This window comes from Penicillium mononematosum (genome assembly GCF_028829835.1).
Source record: "Penicillium mononematosum strain IBT 11891 chromosome Unknown utg000003l:1.0-8172316.0:1.0-8177699.0, whole genome shotgun sequence".
NCBI lineage: Eukaryota > Fungi > Ascomycota > Eurotiomycetes > Eurotiales > Aspergillaceae > Penicillium > Penicillium mononematosum.
This window is the reverse complement of record NW_026643273.1, coordinates 2,634,143-2,657,239: the sequence shown is the minus strand read 5'-3', so window position 1 is coordinate 2,657,239 and position 23,097 is coordinate 2,634,143. Positions and strand designations below refer to the sequence as shown.

At 50.1% G+C, this 23,097-nt stretch overlaps 7 protein-coding genes across 7 annotated transcripts; 5 read left to right on the top strand and 2 right to left on the bottom strand.

The window, feature by feature from the left end:
• Positions 1 to 1,378: 1,378 nt before the first annotated feature.
• Positions 1,379 to 2,665, bottom strand: N7519_005962 (FTR1 family protein; the record flags this gene model as incomplete). Its single annotated transcript, XM_057292738.1, has 4 exons — positions 1,379 to 1,901; positions 1,953 to 2,398; positions 2,454 to 2,575; positions 2,635 to 2,665. The coding sequence occupies 4 exons, from the start codon at positions 2,663 to 2,665 to the stop codon at positions 1,379 to 1,381; spliced, it is 1,122 nt and encodes a 373-aa protein (XP_057147549.1).
• A 760-nt stretch (positions 2,666 to 3,425) lies between these two features.
• Positions 3,426 to 5,255, top strand: fetC (putative ferrooxidoreductase Fet3; the record flags this gene model as incomplete). The annotated part of the gene is made up of 1 exon (XM_057292737.1): positions 3,426 to 5,255. One exon carries the CDS (start codon positions 3,426 to 3,428, stop codon positions 5,253 to 5,255), a length of 1,830 nt encoding a protein of 609 aa, XP_057147548.1.
• Positions 5,256 to 8,252: 2,997 nt separating this feature from the next.
• N7519_005960 (uncharacterized protein) lies at positions 8,253 to 13,682 on the top strand (the record flags this gene model as incomplete). The annotated part of the gene is made up of 5 exons (XM_057292736.1): positions 8,253 to 8,349; positions 8,457 to 8,780; positions 8,850 to 9,040; positions 9,100 to 11,459; positions 11,513 to 13,682. 5 exons carry the CDS (start codon positions 8,253 to 8,255, stop codon positions 13,680 to 13,682), a joined length of 5,142 nt encoding a protein of 1,713 aa, XP_057147547.1.
• A 735-nt stretch (positions 13,683 to 14,417) lies between these two features.
• Positions 14,418 to 16,386, top strand: N7519_005959 (uncharacterized protein; the record flags this gene model as incomplete). Its single annotated transcript, XM_057292735.1, has 5 exons — positions 14,418 to 14,528; positions 14,590 to 14,829; positions 14,882 to 15,529; positions 15,590 to 15,806; positions 15,872 to 16,386. 5 exons carry the CDS (start codon positions 14,418 to 14,420, stop codon positions 16,384 to 16,386), a joined length of 1,731 nt encoding a protein of 576 aa, XP_057147546.1.
• Positions 16,387 to 16,780: 394 nt separating this feature from the next.
• N7519_005958 (GDP-Man:Man(1)GlcNAc(2)-PP-dolichol alpha-1,3-mannosyltransferase) lies at positions 16,781 to 18,275 on the top strand (the record flags this gene model as incomplete). Its single annotated transcript, XM_057292734.1, has 3 exons — positions 16,781 to 17,256; positions 17,327 to 17,610; positions 17,668 to 18,275. 3 exons carry the CDS (start codon positions 16,781 to 16,783, stop codon positions 18,273 to 18,275), a joined length of 1,368 nt encoding a protein of 455 aa, XP_057147545.1.
• Positions 18,276 to 18,484: 209 nt separating this feature from the next.
• On the top strand, positions 18,485 to 20,537 carry N7519_005957 (uncharacterized protein; the record flags this gene model as incomplete). Its single annotated transcript, XM_057292733.1, has 2 exons — positions 18,485 to 20,326; positions 20,427 to 20,537. 2 exons carry the CDS (start codon positions 18,485 to 18,487, stop codon positions 20,535 to 20,537), a joined length of 1,953 nt encoding a protein of 650 aa, XP_057147544.1.
• A 466-nt stretch (positions 20,538 to 21,003) lies between these two features.
• N7519_005956 (MFS transporter) lies at positions 21,004 to 22,960 on the bottom strand (the record flags this gene model as incomplete). Its single annotated transcript, XM_057292732.1, has 3 exons — positions 21,004 to 21,672; positions 21,726 to 22,632; positions 22,719 to 22,960. 3 exons carry the CDS (start codon positions 22,958 to 22,960, stop codon positions 21,004 to 21,006), a joined length of 1,818 nt encoding a protein of 605 aa, XP_057147543.1.
• Between the last annotated feature and the right edge of the window lie 137 nt (positions 22,961 to 23,097).

Genomic DNA, 23,097 nt, shown 5'->3' with positions numbered 1-23,097 from the left:
TGTTCAACCGCTTTCTGGACCCCTACTCCTGCCATAATGTACTAGTATGTAGTGATTGTCCTCGCGTTCTGATAGGGCCGCAATGGAAGATACTCCTCGGCCATTGGGTAAGCATCATGGGCATTATACAACATACGGAGTCCGCGTTCCTTTTCGGTCCTTCTGGAAGATCTGATGGAGAAAATGATATAACACTTTCAGGGACGAACAGAAAGTATGAGTCACATGGACTGTAAAATCCCTGCACGGAATTTTTCACCGCACATTGCATTTGAGGGTACTCTAGTATTCTGGATAACGAAAAAGTCTAATCAATCAGATAAACCTTAAGTTATTCCAAATCTGATTAAAATTTCCTCCAATAATCCCCGGGGTCAGTTTCCGCCATGTAGAGTTTGGTGGCGCTCAATGTGAGACAAATGTCAGCAGCATAGGGCCCTATGAGAATATGGCATCTGCACACAGAAGGCCATTCATCTGCTATAAATTGGTGGCTGACGGTCCAACAAGGCCAAAAATTACATAATAAGGTAACTGGGCCCCGGGATAATGCTTCCAGTACTGCTCAATTCCTTGGGGTATAAGGTATAGCGTTGATCCTCTATGCAGCCAAGAAAGCTCGACAATGTACCTGGGCGTGCTAATCCAGGACTTTCTAAGGTTACCGGTGGACATTAAGGGTCCAAAGATTGACAAACTTTTTCATTCGTTCCAAGGTTTCCTAATCGGTTGAGCGGGTCCCCTTCCAACCTTGGAAGGCTAGTATACACCTGGGCAGAGCTAAGCCACTGTATTATGATAAGATTATCAATCAGTTAAATACTACGGAGTACCTACTCCGTAGTAGTCCACGGGAACGGTACTAGTGCGGGTCAGAAAGTGCTACAATCTATGTCGTTTCCATGTAGCCCCTCTGGACTCGTTCAGACTTCTCACCGAACAAGGTATCCCGATCGGGCTAATCAAGTCATGAGAGAAGAATTCAGATTCCTGTAGCGCGTTTAGCGATATTATCTACTAAGAAGCCTTGCATTACAGAGAAAACCCATGCAGAATTACCTTTTGAACCTGTGGAACCTATTTTGGGGCAGTGCTCCGGTGGGGAAATAGGCGTCCACTCCACGGCCACGAGACACCAAGACCTCGGGAGACCCTGCATGAAAGCTTGGTACCGCTTGGCGGAAACGGTACAAGTAAATTACTGCGGAGTACGGAGTAGAACATGGAATTTTTCAATTTACAAAAATATCAAATTTCTCGGAAGCTTCTCATTTCCTCGACCCGCTTTCCAGTGGCCCTCTCGCTGGAAGACCCTCCTCTCGCCCATATAAACCCCGGTCCACATTGAAACAGACCGATCCAGCTCGACTGACTAAACCTAAAGAGCCAAAACACCAGTTTCTGCACGCTTCTCAGAAACGGGAACTGTTGTTTCAACGGGTGCTACCGGATCTTCATAGGGACGGCGCAGAATAAAGGCTTTGGCTTTGGCCTTGGCCTTTGCGACGCTGTTCATGGCCGGGTCAATGACAGGAATAGCTCCACGCTTCTCACGGTAGAACATCAGCCCATAGCCAATCATGACACATATCCAGTATAAGTTGTAAGAGATCACAGAGCCATAGTCGGCGGAATTGGTCCAACCAAGAAGCGCGTTGAAGATGCCCCAACCGCCGCCACCTGCGATAAGCGGACTACAACAATTGACGTGCCAGACACTCTGTCGGATGTCGTAGGATCCGGCACCAGAGCCCGTCTCCGCCGCGTCGCCTCCGATAGCGTGGTTCCAGGTGTTGTTCTCCAAGTACCAGACACCACGCGAGAAAAGACCAGCGGCAACGAGGTAGAGGAAGCAAGTGGAAATAATCAAGAATATCTGCATCGAGGTCTGTCGTCCGCCTCTATGGGTATGTTAGCTCTGTATCATTATTCAAGGCATTGAATCGGCATACCGGTAGATAATATAGCCCACTGCGATACCGGCCAAAAGGCCGCAAAAGACGGCCAAGGGGAAGGAACTGGCAGGAAGCCCTAATCCAACGCCACCAACATACACAACGGCCTCGAGACCCTCACGGAGAATCGTGATAAATGGCAGGATGAACATAGCATATTTCTCCAACCATCTCTTGACACGACCCTTCCCTGTCTCGTTAGGATCGTGCTCGTGTTCGAGAGCCTTGGCGAGCTTGACACGCCATTTGTCTTGAAGTTTAGACACGCGCAGAAGGGCAGCGCCCATAATAGTGATTATTATCGATGAGATAATTCCCAAAACACCCTCCCAAATGTCCTCAGTGCTGGAGAAAGTGTCTGTTCCGAGGCCATAAAAGGCACCAATCATGCCTGACCCGACTGCGAGACAAACAAATAGGCCTAAGCCACATCCTAGCCAGACCTGTTTCCTATTTAGCTTGCAAAATTGCAAAGGATTGTAAGAGATGGTCGCATACTTGTTTCACTAGCCTTTTATACGTCGGGCGATCACTGTCGTAGAGCGATTGCTTCAAGAAAGCCAGTAGAACTGACACAACCACCGTCGTCTCGAGACATTCTCGAAAGCAAATGAAAAACACTGATCGAGCCGGGTTAATAAGTAGTTATGTCTTCCAAAAAAGTAGGCATGAACTATACCGGTGACAGCGAAAACCTGGTTATTCCCCATGATGCTTGAGATGAGTGTGGCAGGTCCCCAAGACTCAAAGAAGAAGAGATTCAAAGAACAAAGTCATTGAAAGCAAATGAGCACCCGGCCCCTTGTACGTAGCCCCGCCAGTTACTAAAGTATACTTAGGTACTTGGTATCGTTGGGAATTCCAAATTGTAAAATTACGCGGGCTACAAAAACCGCTTTGACTTTCAGCGACCCACTCGTATTGAGCTTAGCCTTTTGGTATTGAGCTTAGTTTTTCGAAAATCCTCCGTATCAGAAGCTTCTTTTTTGAGCGTCTGGGATTATGATTCGCGATAGTCGTTTAAAACATATCCACCTGGCCACTGCCACATGTCCAAGGTCCAGGTCCTGCCACCTGAGTTCTGTTGAACTGGAAAGATAACGCGAGAGTGGTCATGCCATATTTCTCAATTTGGCAGGTGAGCACAAGTACGTGAAAATCCGATTCGCCTACTGAAATTAGGCGGAAACTATGTGGCCCAATGACTGTGTCTCCCATGGTATACCTCGACCCAAAACCAATGGAAAATTGGCAATCTCCCACGGGTTCCATCTGATTAAGATGAAAGAAGCTTCCTTGGAAGGTTTAATTAAGAAGATCGGGAAGGATTAACTTTACGCTTATCAATCTTGTATTGCGCTAGGAATGTTCCAAGATTCTGTTCACAAGCTCATACTCTTTTTGTTCGCCCCCTCTCTTTATCGGTAAACAGGAAATCCTCCTACTTCCTCCCTGGCCAAACGTCAAAGCATGGCTATATATCATGGAATGCTGATCCGCCTTACGGCAGTGCTACTTTTTGTCCAGTACTGTCAAGCGAAGACAGTGAAGTTGGATTTCAATGTCACATGGGTCAATGCGAATCCTGATGGACTCCATGAGCGCAAGGTGGTGGGCATCAACGGCCAGTGGCCGCTACCTGTTATTGAGGTGGACAAGGGAGATCGCCTGATTGTCAATATGTATAACGGGCTTGGGGACAAGGAGACCTCCATTCATTGGCATGGCATGTTCCAAAATGGCACCAATGATATGGATGGTCCGTCAATGGTTACTCAATGCCCAGTCCCTCCTGGTGCCTCGATTACCTACAACTTCACTATCCCTCAGAATGGTACTTACTGGTACCATTGCCATACCGACTCATGCTACCCGGACGGCTATCGACAAGCTTTGATTGTGCACGACGATCAGGCGTATTTCAACGATATGTACGATCATGAACTTACCGTTACGATGAGTGACTGGTACCATGATCTTATCGAGGATATCCCCTTCATTCGTACTGAAAATCCAACGGGTGCTGAGCCTGTTCCGGATTCCTTCCTGTTCAATGACACTTTAAACACCAACATTCCCGTTGAAGCCGGAAAGACCTACTTGATGCGATTGATCAATATCGGTGCCTTTGTGGCGCAGTACTTCTACATTGAAGACCACACTTTCCGCATTGTCGAAATCGATGGAGTATACGTCGATGAGCAAGAGGCCGATACTCTTTATATCGCCGTTGCGCAACGTTACTCCATCTTGGTCACTATGAAAAATTCCACGGACAAAAACTATCCCATCGTGACCGTTGCCGACTCGCTTCTGCTGGATGTGATTTCGCCTTCTCTCCAGCTCAACCAAACCAATTGGCTCGAGTACAATAGCAACGCGGCGCATCCACAAGCTGCAATGAAGGTGGAAGTTTCCTCCGACCTTGTCCCATATGATGACATGAAACTCGTTCCTCACGACCGGATGGAGCTTCTCACAGAGCCCGATATGACTATTGAGGTCGATGTCATTATGGATAATCTGAATGACGGCGCGGGCTATGCGTTCTTCAACAATATATCCTACACGAGGCCGAAGGTTCCAACATTATACTCGGTCCTCACATCTGGGGATTACGCCACGAACGCGCAGGTCTACGGAGAATACACAAACCCGTTCGTTCTCGGCCACAACGCGGTCGTCGAGGTTATCCTCAATAACCTGGACGGTGGTTCGCACCCCTTCCACCTGCACGGACACAACTTCCAGCTCGTCAGTCGCACTCCCTCATATGGTCCTTCTTTCCAGGACTTCGCCGACGGTGACCCCGTCCCTTTCAATGCCACCGAGAACCCCTCTAGTAGCTTCCCGAAATACCCTGCTCGCCGGGATACCTTCGTCGCGCCACCACAGGGTAACTTTGTTATCCGTTTTGTCGCCGATAACCCTGGTGTTTGGTTGTTCCACTGCCACATTGACTGGCATATGTCGCAGGGACTGGCAATGTCATTTATTGAAGCCCCGAAGCAGATTCAGGAGCAATTGTCGCTGACAGAGAGCGATATTAACATCTGCAAGGCTGGCAACCGCTCATACGAGGGTAATGCTGCCGCTAACATGGAAGACCTGCTCGACCTTACTGGTCAGAACAAGCAGCTTCCGTGGTTACCTGCCGGGTTTACAGCGAGGGGAATTGTTGCAATGGTTTTCTCGTGTGTGTCCGCTTTCCTGGGCATGGCGTTCATTGCCGTCTACGGTATCTCAGGAATCCAATCCAAGGAGGAGACTGCTGTGGTTACGGAGCGTGATGGGCTATGAGTTTTGGATTTTTGCTGTACGTAGAATATATATTTGTCTTGCCTAGTGGGTAAAAATTTGCATTCTCCTTGAAATCAATCTCTTGGTTGTCAACCCTTCCCTGCTTTCTCCAACTCTAATACCTGTCTCGCGTTCCTCCTCCACGATTTCCCGTTTCAGGTAGTGGCACATCATGTCTTACCTCTAAGCAAGTCTGTATCCTCCAAGCCTCGAACAATAAGTTGGCTTTAAGTACGAATTCCCCACAGGGAGGTTACCGGAGGAGAGGGGACAAGACGTCTGGCCGTAGCTAAAGAAACCTCTCTTTGTCTCCAATATCGACTCTAAAATTGCACCTACAGAGTAAAGATGGAGGCGTTCCGAAGATTGTGTCTAGATCTAGGCAACGAGAGGAAAATTGGAGTGCAAATATGTTGACTAGGAGAATTGTATATGTTGCACGGAAATTTGATATTTGGAATACTCTGGAATGAAGGACATATATCGATCCCTCAAGAACGCTGCAAGCTAAGCTGCCATGACTTGCCCAGAGCTCACATCCACACTGAATGGTCTCAGTAATCTCACTTGATCACCTGGACGGCACGGTACCCACATGTCCAAAATTTACTTCCTGACTGAAAACCAGTGAAGGGCGACTCGGTATTTCTCCTAATCTCGACCTTCGGCCCTCGATCCTACTTCCCACGCTTGGCCAGTGGCGCTAAGAAGTATGACATCGCATTTCTGGATGTATTTGACAAAAGAGAACCAACTCAATAAGTTTTATACCTCGGACTTCATTTTCGTAAATTCAACTAGATGACTTGTTTGACACTGGTACCTCCTACGGAGCCCGAGCCCGATTCGGCCCCAGCGGAATTATGCAATCTTGGAAGCTTTCTGCCATCTTAATCACTGGTATGTGGGTCGCTTTAATGAGCAGAAGACTTACACTAGACAGTGCCTAGGGAGGAGCATAAAGGGTTATGTCGATTGGGCTACAGCATTGGCTACAATGTCGCGTTGGAGGCGAACCCTCTCGATGGCACCTTGGATTGTGGCGATGTCCTGGTTACACCGTATGTTGCTGAGCCTCGACTTGAACGCAGTAAAGATCTTGAAAGAAAAGCGAGAAGCTGACTAGTTATCACGTCCTTGATACGTGATCCCACCATCGCGCAGCAGCAGCAGCAGAGCATCGTAAGGCCTATGGTCCTCTCCCGTGACGGTTATTCACTTTGATAGTCACGACTTTGCTGTGAAGAGGGTCAGCCGAACACCAAGTAGCGGACTACTTTAATCGCTCTAGCTACTGGTATCCTACGGAGTAGAAGATTGGAGGGTTGTCCATGCGACGATCATCCGTGGCCTTGGTGGGCTGGGCTTTGTGTTGTGGATATGATCAAGGTGGCACCGGCTTACGATCCCACGAGGTGTCGATGTACGTGTTTTCTTTGCATGCCTATTTCAAAGACCCTAAGAGAGTGGCTCGGTCTTCGTTGTAGGGCTGGCACAGATATTGTACTTATAGTATGGGTCCATTGTCTGCTCTAAGGGGGCGGATATTGACGCCCATAGTACAATGATTTAAGAATGGACGGAAACCAAAGGATTTGAAACACCCATGTCAGGTTGTAAACAATGAAATTAGTTTGGTGCTTATCCGCGGGCGTTAGGGTTCGGGTTCTGGCATATGCAATGCAATGCAATCAATGAATTTCATTAGCCCATAAATTGAAAAAAAAAAAAGCCATCGTCGATCCTTCAACGGTTTGTCTGATGATAGTGGGCCTCTTTTCCAATTCAATCCAGGAATCAAAGTCAAAAAGACACAAATGTGAGATATTCGTATCCCACGTTTCAGCGCAATCTCCTGAATGAAAAAGAGGAGTCTCGATATCTCGGGTACGGGATGGAGTAGGGCCAATCGGACGAAGTAGAATACCCCTGAATTCGCCAGCTGAATAGTTCAAGTTAAGACATATTACTTTGCAGGACACCGTCTACGGAGTACTGAGTATAACCGTCTAACAGAAGGGCATCAAGCGATGCCCCGACTCAAAGGCCTCCGCACCGTCAATTGGAGTGGAACCCGGTTCCAAGAGAAACTACCGGATTGGCTTGGCTGGCCCGTTCTTGGACCCGATTAGGCCCCATCTGGAAGTGAACACGCAGCGATCTGCAAAAGGGCCAGAAGATGGGCAATTGGGAGAGAGGGAAAAATGAGCTCGGATACGGAATATGATATGTACTAGTTCCTTTCAGCTCCCCCAATGTACCCTGCTTTGAAGCTAAAAAAAAACCTGAAACGAACGGGCAACGTGGAGGATCGAGACATTTTTAATTTATTTTAGCATTGAGGCCATCGGTAATCAATAATATAAACCATCAGACTATTGAACCATGTGGTCGGAGTATTTCGAAAGGGGATACTGCTTAATATGTACATATATCCATGGATATAGTAGTAGCCCCCTAGAGGTACCATATACCAAGGAATCCAATAAAGAAATGATAGTAAACCATGGTACAGAGTACAAATTCCAGTCGATATCAAATGTCAACCCCTGAACCACAAAAAGAGCTCTTCCGCCTTTGCAATCCGCCTTCATCTTAAATTAAAACGCTAAACTATTCTAAGCCCCATGCACGGTCTTTCTCCATCTTTCCATTTTCCATTTTCCATTTTCCATTTTCCATAATATTTTTACCTCCCTACTTTCTCCTGTACAACGTTGCAGAGGAGACGGGAGTATCAGGTACGCGTCTTAATGTTGAGTTGTTGTGTTCATTTCTTATCGATATGGAAAAAACAACCTTGGAACTGACACTTGGAATCTCCACATTTCTAGACATCTCCCTATTCTGCGCTTCATGACTTCGATCGCTATCGATTAGCACGTCGAATTCTTTTTATTTCTATTCCACCTGGTGTGGTCTCTTTGGGGAGAGAGATATGACAGTCTCACCGCCAGGATCGCCCACTGGCGCACCCCGCGCCCCATCAGTGCTGTCATGCGAACTCCGCGTAGTGCCAGTCGTTTAAGTATGAGCAGCAGGCAAGGTGGAAGCCGTGCATCGGACGAGGATGGAAAGACTGCAGTTAAAGTTGGTATGTGGATTCTTCCCCTGGTCGCCCCATTCTAGGGTTACCTAGAACATGCAATTGAGAATACACAGCATTAGCTGGCATCCAAATTCATAACTGACCTTGCGCAGCTGTCCGTGTCCGACCACCGCTGAAACCGACCGACCCGGGCTATGAATTGATTCCGCAGAGATTCCAGAAGTCCATAGTCACTGTCACCGCGCCAACTAGTCTGGCCGTCGATGTGGCCGCTGGGCGCAAACTATTTGTCTTCGATCGTGTATTCCCAGAAACTACCGAACAGGAAGGGGTCTGGGAATATGTCAGCGATAGTGTCGACTCATTCGTTCAGGGATACAATGTGTCAATTATGGCATATGGCCAGTCTGGCGCCGGAAAGTCCTTTACAATGGGTACCTCGGGTCCCACTGAACAGAGTAACATGCAGAATATGGGTGAGTTTGAAATATGCTTGTTTGGCCATGGAATTCAGCGACTAACTGCATATGTTCATCTTGATTTAGGTATCATCCCCCGTGCTGCCCAGGTCTTGTTCGATAAATTAGAAGGACCGTCAAAACATAATCGTAATGCCTCGCATCCAACTACTGGCCTCCGAACACCCCAACGATATTCAATGACTTCCGCTGCGAACTTCGGCAAGCTGCACCAGGAAAAGGAAAAGAACTGGCAGCTGAAGGCTACATACGTGGAGGTGCGCTTCTGTCCGAGGAAAGTGCTCGCGCGTTTTTACATTGTTCTGACCATCTACAGATCTATAACGAACAGCTGAGGGATTTGCTTCTTCCGGAATCTACCGCCGCAAACGACCGCAGCAACGTTACGATACGTGAAGATACCAAGGGTCGTATTATCCTGACGGGTCTCCACCAGGTGAACATTAACTCATTCGACGATCTGATCGGTGCCCTGAACTTTGGCTCCGCCATTCGTCAAACAGACTCCACGGCAATCAACGCGAAATCATCTCGGTCACATGCCGTATTCAGCTTGAACCTTGTGCAGCGCAAGTCTTCACAATCCCAAGCGACTCCGAGCCCCGTAAAGGAGAAGCGCATGTCGATGCCAGTCGACACGTTCAACACTGGGGAATCAGTTACTGTCGATAGCAAACTGCACTTCGTGGATCTAGCGGGTAGCGAGCGGCTGAAGAACACAGGTGCCTCCGGAGAACGTGCGAAGGAGGGTATCTCTATTAACGCTGGTTTGGCCGCGCTCGGAAAGGTCATCTCGCAGCTCTCTTCACGTCAACACGGGTCTCACGTCTCGTACCGTGATTCAAAGCTTACCCGGCTGCTCCAGGATTCGCTCGGTGGAACCGCCTACACGTACATGATTGCTTGTGTGACCCCCGCCGATTTCCACATGAGCGAGACTCTAAACACAATATCATATGCCCAGCGCGCCAGAGCCATTCAGAGCAAACCTCACATTCAGCAAATTGCTGACGAAGGCGACAAGCAAGCTTTGATTGAGCGACTCAAGTCCGAGATATCTTTCTTGCGCCTACAGATCCGCAACTCCGAAGGATCTGAGCGACGGGAAGGAGGGTCTACCGAACGAAGTGAACGCAAGAACGAACGTGAAAAACACCTTCAGAATCAGTTGTTGGACGTCCAAGAAAGCTACAATTCTCTTAGCCAGCGCCACGCCAAATTGATTTCGAATATGGCGAATGATTCGCAGTCGCCAGCCCCCAACGGCGAAATGGACGACGCTACCTCCGAAATTGGGAAGAACTCCGTTGAGAGAATGCAGCGATCCAAGTCCTTTGCCGAGTCCGTGGAGCAGATGGTTTTGGAGTACGAAAAGACCATTCAGAGCCTGGAGGCTTCACTCTCTGAAACACGCGCCTCCCTCGCTACCACGGAGACTGATTTACTCGAGCGTGAGACCAAGTGCGCCTATATCGAGGCTATCAAAGATCAGCTTCAGGCGCGTGTTTACAAAATGCAGGAGCGGGAATCCAACACTGAGACCTACCTCCACGAACTGGAGTCTAGGCTTGATGGTCACTCTACAGGCGAAGAGAAGCACGCCGCCATTGTTGCCGAATTGCGCAAGGAATTAAGCCGGGCCCGCGATAGTGAAGCCAGCTGCGAGGAATACATCTCGACGCTTGAAGAACGACTCGCGGAGGGTGATCAGGACATGGAACTTATGCAGCGCGAGGTGATGCGTCTGGAACATGTCATTGAGCGCCAGCGAGGCCTCGGGCAGCTAGACCGTCTACTCAGCGAGCTGGACCACCAAGATGGTCGGGATAGACACGATGGTGCCAAGGGCATTGACTACCCACACTATCACCAGCCCAGGGATATGCCGACCGCTCATAGACACACGCCCTCTCTGGACGTACTCAGCGAAGCAGTTGAGACAGCCATTCCGGAATCAGATGAGGATCTTCTCGAGCCGACCATGGACGCAGAGCTCGAGTCCATTGGAGAAGTCGAGCAGGAGACGGATGAGGACTTGAAGGTCCTGGAAACCGCAACTAGCAAGCTGGAGGCACGTCGCTCGGAGGCTCTTCGTGAGGACCCCATCGCAAGTCCCGCCCAGTCCAAGTTTGTTGCCGATAAGCTTGAGACTGTCACCCAGGAGCTTCTCGACCTGCGTCTGCAGCATGAGAACACCATTAACGACTTTGAGAACCTCGAATCCAAGTACGAGCAGGCTCTCAAGGCCATTGAAGAGCTTCGCCAGGACAAAATTGACGAGGCCCGCCATCCAGCACCCAGCGTTCAAAACGAACTTTCGCCGCGCCCGGTGACTTTTTTAGGAAATGGAGGCACTCCGACCTCGAAGTCTGGAGCACAACACTCATTCTCGCAATCACTCTCTTCGGAATTATCCTCGGCCGGGGAGCCATCCATTTTGCACGCATCCTGTGAGGATGGATCGAAGGCAATTTCATCCACGCCCTCAACCCCGCAGGAGCAGGTGCTGTCGGCCCGCCAGGTGGACTCTGAAGAGTCTGAGAACATGCGCAAGATGCTCGCCGAGCATCAAGAGAGTGCTGAACTCATGACCCAGAAATACACGGAGCTGCAAACCGAGCATGAGCAGATTCTTGTACTGGTCGAGAAGCTGAAAGCCGAGGCCCAGCGCGCCAAGTCGAGCTCACCCCTGCAACTCCCGGTTTCAAAATGATCCGCCGCATGACTAGCCAGAACCTTCTGTCAGGAGTTGACCGTGCCACCCGCGCCCTTACAGGTCTCCGCCTCCTTGCGTCCGAGGAGTTTGCTGAGAAGCCGGACGCGATGCACAACTTTGACTATCACATGGATCAAATCATGCACGAGTTGCAAAGCCGTATGGAGCGCCTCCAGTCCCTTGAAGCTGAGAACCAGGGTGTTAAGAAAGAAATGGAGATGAAAGCGACTATTATCTCTGGCCTAACCAGAGAACGGTCGAGTTTGCAAGGTGCCTCGCCTGTGGACATGGCTCTGGTGTCGCAACTGCGCGACCAAGTCGTCTCCCAGGAAAGACAGATCGAGCACCTTCGAGACGCTCACGAATCCCGCCAAAAGGAGCTGTTGACCGAGATTGATACTTTGAAGGGTCTTTTGAAGTCCCAAGAAAGTGCTACCCGGGCAATGGACGCCGGTGCTGAGGAGCAGGAGCAGAAGATCGGTGCTCTGCAAGGAGAGCTCACGGAATGGCAAAGCAAGCACAAGAGTGCTTTGGAGTCTCTGCAGTCCTCTGAGTCTCAGCTCACTAGTACTCTTGCTGAGCTGGAGGGTGCTTTGGCTTCGGTTGCTGCTATGCGCTCTGAGCGTGCTTCCGCCGATGCCGGCTCTACCGAGAAAGAAGTCGCTGCTCAAGAGCTTGAGGGTGGCCGCGCCGAGCAGCAGGATCTTGTGGATAACCTAATGAAGGATATCGAGAACCACAAGTCTACTATTGCTACTCAACTTGCGACAATTGCCAGTCTGGAGAAGTCTCACGCCGATGCCCGGGAGCAACTGGCTTCCCAGACCACTACCGAAGAAGGGGCTAATGCCGGCGCTGTTGACTTGGGTCTTTCTTCTCGGATGGCCGAGCTCGAGCAGGAAATCTCTACTCACAAATCGGTTGTCGATTCTCACAATAATAAGCTGGATACTCTCCAGGAATCTCACAAGCGTGAGCTGGCTGAGTTGGAGGAACGGACTAAGGCCGCTGTCCAGGCCGAGTACGATGCTCGTCTCGTCGAGAAGGATGCTGAGCATGAGCAATCCATGGCCACTTTGCAGAAAGATATTGCCGAGTCGCGTGACGAGTTGGTCAAACTGCTCAAGGCTGTGTCGACTCTCCTCAACTCCGAGGTCTCAGCCGACAACCTGACAGATCAGATCCAAGATGTTTTGGCCCAGAAGCAGCACTTCTCCGAGAAGTATGCTGAGCTTATGGGCACCAATGAAGATCTTCGGAAGCAGCTGGAGGCCAATGCGGACGCCGAGAGCCGTCTGGACGAGATAACCAACAAACACAACGTCCAGGACGCCAAGGTTAATGAGCTGGCTCTCTTGGTGGCTACGTTGGAGGACACTCTTCGTCAGAAGGACGAACAGGTCAAGAAGAAGGAAGCCCTGGTTGAGGAGATTACGATCGAGAAGCAGAAGAGTGTGCGTCTCGTGGAGGAGCTGGAAGAGCAAATTACGAACAGCTTCGATCAGCATCACAACCGTCTGTCCGTCATTCAGCAGGAGCGTGACCAGGCCCTGGAAGACGCCAAGGCCAAGATTGTTATCTACGAAGGGGACATTGAGACTTACCAAGTACGTATCGAGCAGCTTGAGCTTCAAATCAAGAACTCCGGTACCGCCGATGCCTCCCACGACCGCAGCAGCTCTCTCACATCCAACCTCCGCAAGAGCTCTTCCGCTGCCTCTCTCCCCTCGCCTCCACCGGCGATCCCTCTCCCTCCCCTCCCTACCATTGCCTCTCAGTCCAACGGCGCCTCGAGTGTGTCTCCGCCCAGCTCTCGGCATGCCAGCAAAGAGCTGTGCAACATTCAGATGGTCGAGGACCAGGAAGCTCGAATCCGAACCATCGAGAAGCACCTGTATGCCGAGAAGCAGCTAACTGCCACCTTGGAAGAGGCCCTCGGCGACCTTGAAACTCAGAGCACCAAGGTCAAGGCTGACTGCGAGGCCTGGAAGAAGAAGGCCTGGGAGTTCGAGGATGAACTATCCTCCCTCCGCAAGGAACGCAGCTCTGCCCGTCTGTCGCTCCAGGCAGTCGAAGAGGAGCGGAATGCCCGCCGTGAAGCGGAGGCTGCCCGCGCTCAACTCGAAGAGCGTATGCTCGCCCTCAACAAGAAAAAGAAGAAGAGCACCCTCAACTGCTTCTAGGCGTTTTTGACTCTGATATTGCTCGAGCGCTTGAGCTTTCCCAGCAACAAAAGCAATCGCATTCTCACCTGTCTTTATCGTTTTCCTCTGGTTGTACACTTTTTATCTTCTCTGTTACTCTTCTTTTCTTCTTTACTTCGTCCTTTGTTCCATACCCCCTTATTTTATTGATTCCGATCAGTTCACCCATTTCCCTGTATTATGAGCTTTCACGTTTTTTTGTCACTTTCCCATCAATTCCGTCAATACCTTGTCCAATAGCCCCTTAACACCCCCCTTTCCCACCACGTTCTTCACATATTCCCTTTTTTTTCTCACTTGCACTCATGAATCCATCATGACTGGTAGATCTTTTATCGACCTTTTTTTATTGTCCCTATGCTGAATATCCTCGATATTGTACATTCCATCGGCTGTTTCCAGGTTCATTCGCGTTGAATCTTTGTGTCGCAATCGGGGGAATCCTGTCAGCTCTCGCTTTGATCTCTTGAATTTCATATGGATGTTCACTCGTTCATATTGAGTTGCTTTTTTTTCGCGCATTCTTGTCAATGAAGTTTTCAATGCCAGATTATTTCCTATCTCGCTCAGACTGTAGAGTACAAATTTGATAAGTTAATTCTTGATTCTTAATTCTTGAGAATAGGTGCAACTGTACTCCGTAGGCTGTGCGGAGATTTAGAGATCGACATTCTAAGCCACGTGGTCAAGGCAAATTGAGACAAAACAAAACAAATGCATAGCCTCAACTGCATTTCAACGTCTCTTGCTTTTCGAGTTATGCCCTACAAATGCTCGGGACCGCAACCTCCCATATCGGTAGACCCCGACATCACTGGTCAAGGGGTATGTCACCACGTACATATATTTATCAGTACCAGCAACCTTGTAACTAATTCATCCCTAGGTAATTGCAAACTATGTCGCAACAGCCGGTATTGCAGTGCTGCTCATTATCATACACTTCTTCGTGGTTTACGAACCAGCTCTGGATCCGTTTAGGAAGACAGATTACCCTTTAAACCAGTCATATCGTCCCAACCCAATAGACACAATAATCCTGCGGACCGTGCGACGTATACCTAAGCGGTTGATGGGCGCTCGCAAGGTCCGCGTTAATTCCCAAGTCGGGAAAGGCTTTACTGAGGTATAGATACCCTTTGGTCTGAGCCAAAATCGACCCAACTGACATTCTATAGTGCATCCTTGCAATGAGTGACCTCCAAATTGTAACTGGACTCTCGATACTCATAAGTGGGTATACGCAACTTCCACAGGGCCTTTCATCCTTCCACTGGATGGTTATCGTCGATCTGGCCTGGTTTTCTAGTCTTACTCATTTGGCGTGTCTGACACTTCTCCGAAACCATCTGTACAACCATTCGATCCAGCGCATATGGAGACTGCTTTGTATGGCTGTTCTGGTCATACTCCTGACTGTGGCGCTCTCATTCACGGGTGGGTATGATTGGACTTCCTTGCATAGGTCCGACTCTGTCAACGAAGACATGGCATTCAGTGTCATTAGACCCGCGAGGTGCCAGATGGGCTCTGGTCCGAGATCAACCGTGACGTACTACGCAATGGTTTTCTCCATACTGCTGATGGTGTTTGGGTTTGTGGCCCGTATAGTCAAATCGCATAAGACTATTTCCGTGGGTGTATGCGGAAAAGCTAGAGCTAAGCTCGGCATGCAAGCGCGTCGTTTGTTAAGCATCGCTTTCAGTTGGTGCTGTTTCGGTAGCTCCCGCAAGAGCCTGAAACGTACGCTTTTCTACCGTCCTCTGCTGACGACCTTTTTCGTGGCACGTCTCTTCCTAGATGGGTGGTCCTCGATGTTTCTAGAAGTGAGTGTGCATGTGTACCTTGTCTAGTCATTTTTCTTTTTTCATCTGACAATGAACAAGGTGTCCTGGCTAGTAGCCGGGTTCGCTTGGGGTACCATCCGTCTATTCGGAGTGCTGGGAATCGTTGGGAGACATGTGTATGAAAACAACAGGATCTCAGGATTTACAATGGTACAGGACTCTGATGAGAGAGAAGCCGGCTGGGGGTTTGGACAGGTCGTGGCCCTCGTTTTACTGCTTGCGCCTCTGATCACAATCGTCAAGTACTTCACTCACGGTACGCCCTGCACTTTCAACGCTCCGAATTTTCGATACAGATAGATTCTAACGGGATACGACTAGATGACGAACAACCCGAGATAGCCACAAGCTACAGTGCATCATCCCACTTTGAGTCCCAGCCGATGAGTCCGAATACTTCCACGCATGGAACCTCTAGGAAGGCAGATGATCCCGACAGCAACTTGGATGATCATGTCCAGACTCTCGGCGCAGTAATACTTTATTTCCTGCTCATGTGCCTTCTCATGTTGGTCCTTGTCTGCTACGCGAGCAACACGCCCAACCTCCTAGACGGGCTGAAATCCTTTTCCCTACCTATTGCCATTGCATTGGTTGGTATCTGGGGGGTTGTTCTTTTCTCATTGACAATTGAATTTGATCTGTCCCATATACCTTTACGGTTCCAAAGACTCCTGCACATGGTCAATATTCTGTTTTTTATATTTAGTGCGTTCTTCGCCCCTTTGCGAGGAACGATGCAAAAGAATTGGGTTGGCACTTACTCGTTCTTGCTATTCGCCGCTGGGTTTTATATCTTGTGTGCTGTCTTCTATCGGATTCATGGTACCTCTTGAGAGCAAATAGATAATTCGAGATTCATACTACTTTTGTTGAAGTATTCTGGTTAAAGACCATTCTACATTGTCCTTAATTGCTTTGCACCGAGGACTATGTTGTATTAATTAATTATAAACTTGCCGTTTAGTCAAGATATATTGTACCTAGGTAGTCCGTTCACAACACCGAGGTCACCACGGCCTTAAGAACACCACAATCCAAGAGACTATGTTCTAGGTATTGACCGTTGCAATGAGCCAAAATATCATTGAAACAAAACGTTAGACAAAAGGATCAATTAAATTGGTGAGATAACACTGTGACATAGTTGTATCACATGACGCGTATACCCCACGTGTCTTTAAGCTTGTCGCAACGGCTCCAATCCCCAAGCTCTAAAACCAACTCACCATGGGCCTCCAACGGTCCAATGTGACAATAATCCACCCGGATCTGGGTATCGGAGGTGCCGAGCGGCTAATAATCGACGTCGCCCTAGCCCTTCAGAACCGAGGCCACAGCGTAACGATCTACACCTCCCACCGCGATAAGGCGCACTGCTTCGACGAGGCGCGCGATGGCACGCTGGACGTCCGCGTGCGCGGAAACACCCTCTTCCCCGCCCATGTCTGCGGCCGACTTCACATCCTCATGGCTGCGCTGCGCCAGCTACATCTTACCGTGTCTCTACTAGGTGAGCTTGGGACAAGGGGGACAGCTACTACAACCGCCGAGGAGGACCGAGACGATATCTTCATTGTGGACCAGTTGCCGGCCTGCGTGCCATTTTTGAAGTCGTTCGCCCGCCCGCGCCATTCCCGACAGCAGCGCATTCTGTTCTATTGTCATTTCCCGGATCAATTGCTCGCCCGCCGAGATGAGGGGCGGTTCGCTTCTTCGCTTGGCGAAGGTGCTGTACCGGTTCCCATTTGATTGGTTTGAAGGCTGGGCGATGAGCGCGTCGGATCGGGTTGTTGCGAACTCTAAGTTCTCCCGCGGGGTTGTGCGAGATGTCTTTGGCTCAGACCGGTTGGGTGATGTGGAGGTGGTCTATCCGTGTGTCGATATGGATTCCGGGGTATCGGTGCCTGAGAAAGTGGATGAGGACCCCCTCTGGGGTGGGAAGAAGATCCTGCTCAGCATCAATCGCTTCGAGCGTAAGAAGGATATGGCGTTGGCGATTCGCGCTTATAATGGACTAGGAGCGGAGAAGAGGAAAGGGACGCGGCTGGTGATTGCTGGTAAGGATTTCTGCAGGAATTTGCGATTTCTATGGATTCTAATGTGGTATCTTGCAGGCGGTTACGACAATCGTGTCCACGAGAATGTTCACTACCACCAAGAGCTGGATGAGCTCGCGACCAGTCTCGGGTTGAAAACCGCAACCTCCAAGACAGTCGTATCTGCACTTTCAATCCCCGACGACATTGATGTCCTCTTCCTTCTTTCTGTTCCAACCGCATTCAAAAATACCCTTTTGGCGCAATCGAAGCTCCTTCTCTACACACCGATCAACGAACACTTTGGTATTGTGCCCGTTGAAGCAATGCGCGTTGGTCTCCCGGTACTAGCATCTAATACTGGTGGTCCACTGGAGACGATTGTCGAGGGCGAAACGGGCTGGCTCCGGGACGCTCACGCAGATGAAGAGTGGACTGCTGTAATGGACAAGGTACTATACGGATTGAGTCAGGAGGATCTTCAACGCATGGCTCTTGCTGGCAAGAACAGGGCGCAGCAGGAATTCTCGCTCACTGCTATGGGCGATAGGCTAGAAGAGGAGATCTCTACCATGCTTAAAGGTGGAAGAAGGCCATTCAATGGGTGGCAGCAGGTCTTTGTCATTCTCAGTCTGGTTGGGGCTGTTCTTGCAGTGATGGCTGCAGTTTTACTTCGAGCGCTATAATCCATAGTCAGACATTAAATCTGTGTACTTTACATTAATCTACTCTTTCTCAAGTTACACCATCTCTCGCACTGAACATTGTCTATCCCAACTTGACCACACATATCAGTCACATGACCTCGTGTTTTGTTCGCGGTGACGTCGCGTCCCCCTCTATCAATTGATCATATCCTTAATCGCCGGCCCTGGTGGCATTGGGATCTCCCAACATGCCCGAAGTAATAGATCTCCTATCCTCCGATCCTCCTACTCCACCAAAGGCCCAGCCCCCAAATCTGCAACAGCCAGCCGAACTCCCGTCGCGACGTCCACTCCACCAGGTCAATACGATTTCGTCAGACCCGTTCGACACATCCCTGTTCGACTACGAAGATGTCTTCGACAAGCCCGCGAAGAAACGGCGAGTGAGCGATGAAGACACTTCCTCTCTGCGACAAAGTACCACACCAAACGAACCTCGAGCTCCAGCTTCTGCGGCGGAGCCCTGGTTCTCGATCTCCGATGATGATTTTGACCTGCCGCTAGTAAAAGCTGGCGCGGAGAAGGACCCGTCGCAGTCGCGTGTTGAAGAGTCGGATCCAATTGTATTTACTTCTTCGGCCCCGGTTCCTTTGCCAAAGCCTTCATCGCGGAAACCGAATCTTTCAACCCGGGATATTATTGCGCTTGACGATGACGTATTGTCGGACCCCATGAAACCTCCACCCTCGAGTTTGCGTGGGCGTAGCGATATTGATGAATTCAGCGATCCGTTCGCTCTCCCGGAGTTTTCTGACCTACTGAAGAAACCGACTGTCTCGAATCCTATCTTCTCCGAGTCGACTGCTCGTATATTATCTCGTCTTGGCGACGAGCATACTTCGGACGCCAAAAAAAAGTCTGGTACTCGAAAACAGAAAGGTGCCAGCTTGAAATCTACGGCTACAGAGGTACTCTCCAACGACGACATTGATGAACCAGTAGCACCGCGGAAGACAACAAAGAAGACAAGCAAGGCTACTACCGCTGACAAGGAAGCAAAGGCCAAAGCCCGCGAAGAGGCAAAGCTGCAGCGAGAACGAGAACGCGAGCTTGAGAAAGAGCGCAAGCTGAAGCTCAAAGAGGAAAAAGCGAAAGAGAAACAGCGAGCTGCCGATATCGCCAGCGTCAACAAGCTAAAGGTGAACAAAAAGGATTCTACACCAGAGATGATCATCGACATGGCCACCTCCCTCGAGGACAGCAGCGTCGGCACTCAAACCGTCGAGTTCATGAAACGGCTCGGCGTCGAACACACATTCTTCACAAGCGCAATTCCCAACATTGTCAAATGGCGTCGCAAAATGAACGCCACGTACAACAAAACCCTACGCCACTGGGAACCCTGTCCATCCTTCATCCAAAACGAAGACCACGTGCTATGTCTGCTACCGGCGCAAGAGTTCATCAACATGATAACACCACCAGCAGACGACGAGGACCAAGAAAGAGACACTCTAGAAATCCACGTCCTCCGAATAAAAAGCGCCTACCCAGACTGCAAACCCATCTACCTAATCGAAGGTCTGACGTCTCTAATGCGCAAAAACACAAACGCACGCAACAGAGCCTTCCAAGCCGAAGTCCTGCGCCAACTCGCCGAAACAACCGCACCAGAAGAACAAGCCACAGCTCGCAGAGCCCGGAAGAAGAAAAAGCCCGACGCCACGCCCCTCGTCGACGACGAGACTGTCGAAGACGCTCTGCTCGAACTCCAGGTCACGCATTCCTGTCTCATCCACCACACGACCACGCCCGCTGATTCCGCGGAGTGGATTAAGAATTTCACCGAACATATCTCGACAGTCCCGTACCGTCGTGAACGACAGGAAGCTCACAATGCTGCTTTCTGTATGGATACTGGACAGGTGAAAACCGGCGTCGATAAGCAGGATACTTTCATCAAGATGATTCAGGAGGTCAACCGCGTGACGGCTCCGATGGCTTACGGGATTGCGAGCAAGTATCCCTGTGTTGCGGATTTGACTCGTGGAATGCGGATGCATGGCGCTATGATGCTGGAGGATATCAAGGTAGGTTTTTTTTTCGATTTCTATACCGGATTTGTTTCATATGTGTTCTGGCTTTGTTTTTGTTTCTGTCGGAATCTGAATCTCTTGCTGACTGTTTTAGAAATCCGCGAACAAAAACGGCTCCCTGACGAATGCGCGCATTGGTCCTGCTGCTAGTAGGCGGCTGTACAAAGTGTTCACTGGGCTCGATCCGAGTTCGACGGACATTTAGGTTTGTTTTTGTCCTTAATTTTGGTTATGATTGCCCTTTTTAGCCCGGCTACCGCAGAGCGTGGCTTTGCATTCTGGTATTGCATCCATTTGGCGCGTCGGGTTATCTTTTGGTTACTTGTCCGCGTAGTTGGGCTTCTAATACCCTCCCTCGTCTCCGGCTGGAGAATTGGATATTGTACTGCAAAGGAGATAGATTTCCTGTTGGCTTATGGGGCATATTGCCATCGACTGGATGATGGTTGGTACAGGGTAGTCCAAGTAGTTTTCCAACTGAAAACGCAGCGATTGCCTCTTCTTTCCTTGTACAAATATCGTATTCGAATGATGTGTGATAGAACCCGAAATAATGAAAACTGCCTAGCTATATGCAAATGCTAAACCAAAATGTATGGACCCATTAACGCCCATATGAAACGCAGATATCAAAAAGATCAGATCATCTTAGAGGCAAATACCAAGATCAACTAAACAACAACACCCCTCCTCTTCCACCCCCTCCAAGCAGCCAACCAAACCAAAACAGCAACCCAAACACTAACCGTGCAGCCGACAGCCCAGAACCCATAGCACCGCCATCCACGGCACTGGCCATCAGAAAAGCCACCGTCACCGCGATCTACAGCATTCTGATAAGCGGCCGAGTAGACAATACCCCAGAGCGCGGCACCAGCCGCGGGCATCATGGCAACGATACCCCAGTTCGTGGCGAAGTTCTCGACGCCCCAGACAACGGAGATAATGATGGGCGCGAGGGAGAAAGCGCCGCCATACCCGAAGCCGATCAGCGCGGTCGTCAGGTTGAAGATGCCTGGGTATGCTAGTGGGAGAGGGGAGGCGAGGAGGAGGTAGCCCAGGGAGAGGAGGAAGGCTGAGGGGATGAGGAAGGTCATGCGGGATAGAGTGAGGCGTGAGGATGAAGGGGATGTGGGGTGTGTGTGTCGGGATCCTTCGGGGATTGGAGGGAAGAGGTGTGTTGCTGGTGGTGCGAAGAAGTCGGAAAGTGAGCCTGTTAGGAGGCGGGCGATGGTTGAGGTTAGGGCTATGGTTGTGACGTGGGTTGAGGGGGATCCGGCTGGAGGTGATGCGCCTGCGGGATATGATTGAGGTGTGAGGGTTGGGATGATTGTACCCAACTGTTTTGGACAGGTTAGTTATATGTGGTGTTGACTTTTTTGGGCGAACTCACGTTGTTGATGTACGATTCGCCGGGGCCGGTGACCAAGAAAAAGCCTGCGGCCAGCCACCACATGGTGTGGTCTTGGAGAAAGACACGGGTTTCATAGTTGAGCAGCCAGTTCTTTTTCCGGCGCTCTTCTTCTTCGCGTTCCTTCTCTAGTCTTTGCTGCTCGCGCTCTTCATCGGACAGGGCTGATTGCTCCTCGTCAAATGCACAAGAGAACGTGCCGTACTCAACCGCTTGTCTGATTTCATTCCGAGGCCGGAAGAAATCACTCTCCTCCAGCAGTCCACTGCGCTCTAGTTCTTCAACCGTCTCATCAATATACTTGTCATCATCCTCCACAATGCGCAATGCAAAGGTACCGATGATGCCAATCCCCAGCAACAGCAGGGCCAAAAAGACGAAGTATTTGAAAACGTCGAGATCACCGTGACTCCCATCCTCGAGGCGTTCATAGAACAGATACGTCCCGAGCTGGCTCTGCCACATACCACTGAGACCAAACGCCGCAATAGGAACAGCAAGCATAATGCCCTTGTGCTTTCCCCTGCCGAAGTTCTTGGCGCATGTCGCAACGGCTGCTAGATACATGCAGCTAGTCCCCATACCAATGGAGACAAACGCCACGATCATCACCCAAAACGGCCATCCAGACCCACCCGCAGCATCAGGCGGGCCGCTCTTATACGTGAACGCAGCGAGGAGATATCCGATGCCGAAGACCAGTCCCGAGAACATAGCCAGTGGTGACGGGCTGTACCGATCACACAGATAGCCGAACAAGGGCACGGGAAGGTACATTGCGATTTCCGCGGCAATGGAAACGGCATTGACCTGCAGCTGCGAGTAATGGAGTCGGGTAAGGAGTAGATGGCCATACAAAGAGAAAGCAGTGATACTGCCAGCTCCCAAACTGCAAGAGACGAATATAAGTCAGCTTCGAGGCTCCAATTGTGATATTCTCGTAAATATGAAAGTAAAGAGAAGAATCTCCCATACCAAGTAACAACACCCCAGCCAAAACTAAGCACTCGGGTAACCTCCTTCTGCATCTTCTGTCTGTCCCGCTCGACAATCTCCTCGACGACATCGCTCAATAGCCCATCATCACTCCGAACGAGTCCGTCATTACCGGAGCTCCGTGAATGTCGTCGTGATCGCTCTGCGCTTCGGTCGGCTGTATCTTGTTCTGTATCGAGGAGCGGACGATTTGCGTCGAAATCGCGCTTATCGATTGTCATGGTGCTTCTCCGCACCGGCTGAGGTAGGCTGTGTAACCGACTATTTGCTGAGGGGCGGTGTGAGTAGGTGGTATAGATAAGTATGAAAGACGGAAAGGTATTTGAGATCAAACTATGTGGCGTTCACGATTTGGCGG